Source organism: Saprolegnia parasitica (assembly GCF_000151545.1).
Source record: "Saprolegnia parasitica CBS 223.65 unplaced genomic scaffold supercont2.54, whole genome shotgun sequence".
NCBI lineage: Eukaryota > Oomycota > Saprolegniomycetes > Saprolegniales > Saprolegniaceae > Saprolegnia > Saprolegnia parasitica.
In genome coordinates this window covers 170,277-176,890 of record NW_012156448.1, presented here as the reverse complement: position 1 = coordinate 176,890, position 6,614 = coordinate 170,277, and the positions used below count along the sequence as shown (strand labels likewise).

Here is a 6,614-nt window from a genome sequence, read left to right as displayed (position 1 = left end):
GTGCTGGGCCTGCAGCGAGTCGTACTGTGGGGCTGACGCAAGGTCGTGTCGATGCTCGTGATGGCGCGCAAGCCGAGCGGCGCGTAGGGACCTACGCAGTCGATCGCGACTTCGTACCATGGTTGCGTGATGCCGTCCTTGGCCGGCAGCTTCTTCGTCGGGCGCATGTTCTTGCACGCCGTGCACTCGTCTGTCCACGCCTTGAAGCCAGCGCTCATCTTGCGCCACCAGCACACCGCGCGGATGGACTGGTCGATGACCGTGGCGCCCGGGTGTAGGAGCCATTCGTGGTACGTGTCGAAGAACGCGCGCTTGAGCGACGGTGGCACGTAGATGCGGCCCTTGTGGACGAGTACTGTAGCGTCGTACCCTCGAGCTCGACTGGTTCGACCTTGTCCTTGAGCTCCAACTTGTCGTCTTTTGGTGCTGAGCGATGGCCGGCAGGCTCAGGTTGAAGAGGTTGTCGGCGCCGTACGTCAACGCGCATCGCGTGGCTGCTGCGTGCTTGTCATCGTCCTTGTCGAGGCGCGATAGCGCGTCCACCATGACGTTGTCCGGGCCTGGGATGTACTACGCAATCTTGGGCCCGTACTCTTCGACGTGCCAGCGTAACATCTGCGCGCTCGCCATGGCCGAGTAGAGCAAGTTCTTGTGGTCCGTGTGGATCTCGAAACGCTGGCCAAGGAGGATGCCACGGAGCTCGCGGAGGATCTCCACGATCGCTAAAAGCTCGAGCTTGTTAGCCGGGTAGTTGCACTGGCGTCGTCGTCTTGGACTAGCGCAATCGGGCGCTTGTCCTGCGAGATGACGCCGCCCATGTGGAGGCGTCCGTGTGGACCACAATCGGCTTGGTCCGGGTGCGCGAGCATCGTGGCCTCCATCTTCTTCAGCGCGTTCAACTCGCGCTCGTGGTCGTTTGTCCAATTGAAGTCGACCTTGGGTGACGTCTCGCCATGTGGTGCGCGCGGCCCGGCCAGAGGTCCCGGTAAATGTAGTACAATGTAGTTGATCACGCCGATGAAGCGCTTGAGCTGACGGCGGCGTGGCGATCGCCAAGATCGCACCGACCTTCTTCGTCATGGGCTTGACACCGTCGTCCGCGAGGTACTCGACCGTCGACACAAAGAACTTGGTCTTACGAGGGTGCGCCACGAGGATGTACTGCGAGAGCACAATGCCAATGTGCTGGATGTGCTCGGCGGCTGTCTCGCTGACCACCATGATGTCGTCCAAGTAGACGAGTACAAACTCGAGGTCGCCAAAAACGAGCATCATGCAGGCTTGGAACTCATCGGTGCTGGTGACCAAGCCCATCGGGAGCCGGCCGGAGACGTGCATGTACTTGCCCCACGGGAGGACAATCGTCGTGCACTGGCGGTTGAGGAGTGCCGAGCGTAGAAGCTCATGACGAGATCGAGTACGCTGCGGTGGGCCTTCTTGGACATGCGGCGCATTGTCTCGGGCATCTTGGGCAACGGGTAATAGGACCGTTCGATGAGCGCGTTGGCCTTGCGGTGGTCGGTGATGAGCCGAATCGTGCCGTCTTTCTTGGGGATAAGAAAGCACGGCGAGCCCCAGCGCGACGACTTGACCTGGACGAGCACACCGAGCCGCGTGAGCCGGTCCACTTCGAGCTTGGTCGAGTCCTAGTACACCTGCGGGATTGAGTACGGCTTCGAGCACACTGGCACGGCTCCTTCCTTGAGCGGGATGACGTACGGCGGGAGCTGGAGGTTGCCAATCTGGCCGTTGAAAACGTATTGGTACTTGTCCAGCAGTGCGAGGACCTCCAGGCGCTCGTCGGCCGTGAGGAGGGTGCCCTCGATCGTCTGTTTCTTGGGCAGACGCTCGTAGTCGGCGTCGAGGATGCGGTGCATGCGTCCGTCAAGGTCCTTGATCTCGCCGCAAACGGTGCGCACGTCTCGCGGCTGCTTGGGTCGCTTGGCGGCGCCATGGTCGTGGGCGTCGGGCTTGGGTGATGTCTTCTTTCTGCCATCGAAGCGACCGAGAGGACTTGCCAGCCTTCTTTGTGAGCCTGACGTCGTCATAGAACATCGCCGAGCGGAACTCGTCCATCATCTTGGCCATGTCATCCAGTTGTTCGCGCGGCTCTCGTCGTGCACCTCGCGCAGGAGCGCATGTTCTCGCGGCGGCTCTTCTTCTCGCGGTAGTTCTTGCTGCGCTCGGCCTTCCTGTAACCGCCGCCGTTCTTCGGGCAGCTGCACGGAGCCGACGAGTAGTTCTCGTACGTGTCGTTGTTGTTCTTGCAGAAGGCGCACGTCGGCTTGCTGCTGCCTTGGGGTGCGCATCTTCTTCTTCGACGACGGGAGCGCGTCTTGGTCCTCCAATGCGCGTCGAGCTTGCTGTCCGGATGGCTTCCGGATGTTGGCCTCCGTCTTGTCTCCATTTGGACAACGATCTGCTCGACTTGCCCGCGCGTCTCGTTGACGCCGTACAGGCGCTGAAACTCGACTTGCGAGTCGACGGGCATTGCGGCTTCGAACCAGGCGATGCGCTCCGAGTGCGGCACCGCGTTGTTACCCGGGGCCGGAAAGTACTGGAGCATGCGGTGTTCGCGTCGAGGGAAGACCTCGACGGACTGCGACCTATTTTTCTTGGCAGCCGTTCGACGTGCACTGAGCGGGTGGGAGCTTCGGGTGCCGCGAGTCCTTGCGTCACCTTGTCCGCGTGCCGGCGAGCGTGGTCCATGAAGAAGGCACGGTCGTCGCCACGGAAGACCATCGTGAGGCCCTCGCACAGCATGTCCTGCCGGTCTTGATGGTTGTACTGACGCCACTCGATGAACTCGTTGATCGTGACGAGAAACTCGAGGTAGGTCGCTCGGCGCTGCACGCAGACGGGATGCCAAGTCGAGCTCCAAGAAGCATGGAGGCCCGCGAAACGAGGTGCAGACGCTCCAGAGCATCAAGTCGCTAAAGCTGCAACGCCCTTCGCCGCACTACGCACAGGAGCGGTGCGAGCCTGGGCCTGGCCTTCCCGACGCCCAGCGCCGTCGACGGCCACACGCCAACGAGATGTGCTCGACGGGATGATCCTGGATGGCGGAAACTCGAGCTTGGTTGATAATTAGTTGATAAATCCAGGGTATCCGGTGAATAGCCCAACACGCGCCACCGACACTAATACCATTGCACTCGTTGTAGCCACATATATAGTAACATGAAATCGGACTTGACATCGTGGGTGGCTTCTTGGTCAGACCTTGCACACGCTCTCGGGACAAAGGCTGGCAACGGGTTGGAGACTTAGGAATCGATCGTGGAAACGAGCTATGAGTCGGTGTACCACGACAGCGTGCAGCTCACGAGAGACGTCATGTGGCGGTCGACAACTTCCTTCGCGTCCGTCTTGGCGCTCTCTGGCCGTACGCAAAGCACTGTAGAGCCGCGGTCGAGGACGTGCAACGTTGTCGGTTCTCTAAAGGGTGACGGCGTCGCATCGTCGGTTGGCATATCAACGTCGTGCAAGTCTGGTACTTGCGTGCATTCATGCGTAGTAGCAGCAATGTCTTTGAGTTAGCTTTACCCAATTTGATTTGAACGCGAAATATGTTTGATTGATTGAATGTTATGGGGACTACATCTAAAGCCGGGCACGCGGGCCGGGCTGGCGATGTAGCTAAAGGGTTGGCGCCCTAAAATACAATATGAAAATGAATACAAGAGGAGAATATGCATACCGTTGGTGGCGCCTTCCACGGACGACCTCGATCGCTACGTTGGACACGAGGATCGCCATCCGGATCTTCTCGAGCTCGGACGCTCCGAGGAAGCTCGCCTTGGCGGACAGTGTGTTCTGTCCCGTCTTGACGACCGCGGCGACGTGGTCGTTGAAGCCGTCAAACTCGAGCACGACGCTTGCAAAGTGAGGCCCTTGGGATGCCTTGGACGACCTCGCTGCCAGAAGAAGAGCGCGATGCAGCGCGATCCAAGCGACCAAGCCTGGTTGATGCGCAGCGCTCTTGGCGACGGCGGCCGCGAGATCCGCGTCGCCCGCGAGCGCGAGCAGCAAGACATAAAGCGCGTGGGCGATCGAGCTCGGCGCCGCCGCTAGCCCAGCCTCGGCCTTGACCATGGCCGCCGTCTTGCTGTCCAGATCGGGTTGTGGCACGACCCGTGTCGCGGTGGTCTACCGCGGGACGCGCTGCCATGGTCACGACCGCGCGTCGTCGTCGTTCTTGAGGTGCTCTGCACCGTCGTCCTGCGCCGCCATGCTGCTAGCGAGCGGCCATCGCGGCGCCTGCCGAGTTGCTGATGTAGTACGCCGTTTGGTCCAAGCGAGCAAAGCAAATTTGACGTCGACGCAGATGAAGGGTGATTTGATTTGAATTAAAAAACCACCCGCGTGTCAATTAAAAGAATATGTCAATGAATAAGGATCAAGTATACGCAGTGTTCATTGTATTGGGGTGCAAAGTCGCCAAATTGCATTTGAATTGCGTCCGACTTGCAATAAAATCCCCTCGACCTCGAGATATTAGACGTTTTGTATGCAGTCAACGCCATCGGGTCGACCAATGACGTGGCGCGTTTCGAAGTGAAAGTGAATGATGGTCTTAGGGCTCGGGCACAGCCTGTGCTCGTCGCTTCGATGGCTGTGCATGGTATACACAAGCCAGGCACTCTTTCCTTCTCAGCCAAGAAAGCTCGCAATACTAGTAGCATTGATGGACTTTGAACGAGCAATATCATCGCAAGGACGCTTGGCTAAACGCACACCTGTCGGCGCGGGTAGGGTTACGAGACAGAGAACACCACTGGGCTGGCTGCAGCAGCACCCAGACGGTGACGCCTGGCTTGCTCAACGCCCGTCTTCTGTACCTCCAAGCCGCGGCTGCCTGTCGCATGATGATGACCAAGCAGACCACCACCAAGGGTCGTTGCAGTCTCGTCGTCCCGGTGGCCAATGGACGCTCAGTGCCAATGCGATGAATGCGCATCCACATCCAACTACGTCCTGGGCACCGCTATCGAGTTGCAATGCGATGCAAACGATCCTTTATGGCACATTCGATAGCTGCAACTCCCTTCCATTCGTGTCGGGCTTGGCGCAGTCGCACTTGTGACTGGCACTATGCACGTTTGGCTCGACCCACGCAGCGCAACTTGACGCTATCAGTGCGGGTAGGAGTACGAAGGAGAGAACACCACCGCCCTCGTTTGCATTGGCTGTACACATGCGGGCACTTCATCTGCTCTGGTGCTACATTTATTCCCTCTTCAACTCCTCAATCGCACATGTAATCTCGTGCATTTGCAGCACTGGCGTCCATGGTTCGATTCATCTCAGCCGATGTGATTGCACTTACATGCGGGGTGACCCAATACATGTACTAGTATGTACACCCACCGACCAAGAAACGCGTCATTGCGAATATCATATCGCTTGGATAGTTGAAGCTGGTCGGCGAGGAGCTTCGAGAAGTTACATTCGGAAGACCACTGGAAGGAACGAGGCAGCGAATCCACGGGATGTGGTGACTGCAATAGCTGTCGGCGTTAAAGGGCAAGACTCTTGCACTTTGAGCTTTGCATCCAAAGTGACATTGGCGCATCGACGCAGGCTCGGTCGATCATACCGGGCCGGATGAGTACGGTTTCTCGCCACGTCATCGGATGACGTGGTAAACGGATCTGTCGTCACATACAGCTGGTCTACTTCAGCTTCGAATCTCCGCAACCGTAACAACTTGTCTTGCTCCAGCGTGAAATGCTAGACGCCCGAGCCTGTTGCTAGAAGTTGCTGGGCCATTCACAGTTTCGTGATGTGTAAACCCACGCCCCCTATCCGATATTCTCTCTCAGGCGTCAAAGACTTTTGACCGGTAACAATAGGCACGTTTGGCTGGACGCATCGCCACTTCAACTTGTCGCCGCGAGGCGCATCACAAGACAGAGAACGCCACCGGCGCCACTGCGCCGTTGCAGCGACCCGTCGGTGACGTCTGGTGTACCAAAGTCAATCCCACGTACTAGCACCTCCAAACCTCGGTGGTCGAGATGTGCGGCACCGACCCCGTAGTCCAACAAAGTCGGTCGTAGCATGCTTACCAAAGACGGCGCCGTCGACGTCCATGTGCTTAAGGCGGTCGATCATGTGCGCGCTAGTTCGTCATGCATCATAATGAAGCCTGTTCATGCGTAGTAGAATACCCTTTGTAGTACACGATTGGGCTCGAGACGCAGAGAGAAAGTCACCGTTGATCGTCGGCAGCAGCGTCGACGTCGCCGCTTGCTCGCGCTGCAGCAAGGTCGCCAGCTCCATCATGCCTGCGCTGCCTGGTTAGCGCCATGGATATCTTCGTCGTGGCCTATGCCATGTGCGTCAGGCGCGACGTCGTTCCCCGTCAAGATGGTCAGCGCTGCCATCCCATGCGTTTAGTCGTTCGTATCGACCAAGGGTACATCAATTGAATTTATGTACCCTTGGTATCGACTAAGGCTCGACTGGAGGTGGCATGGTATCTTTGGCACATGCCGCAAAGACCCACAGTTATGCCGAATCCTGTAAAACGGTTTCGGAGCTTTTTCTCCGTTCCCAGTTGGCGCGCGCCAGTTTTGGTTTGGCCGCGGATGAGAGAAGACGAGCATGCC

The 6,614-nt window shown here is 58.2% G+C and overlaps 1 protein-coding gene across 1 annotated transcript; it reads right to left on the bottom strand.

Annotated features, from left to right (window-relative positions):
- Positions 1-3,639: 3,639 nt before the first annotated feature.
- SPRG_20856 (hypothetical protein) lies at positions 3,640-4,095 on the bottom strand (the record flags this gene model as incomplete). The annotated part of the gene is made up of 2 exons (XM_012349500.1): positions 3,640-3,655; positions 3,701-4,095. The coding sequence occupies 2 exons, from the start codon at positions 4,093-4,095 to the stop codon at positions 3,640-3,642; spliced, it is 411 nt and encodes a 136-aa protein (XP_012204890.1).
- Between the last annotated feature and the right edge of the window lie 2,519 nt (positions 4,096-6,614).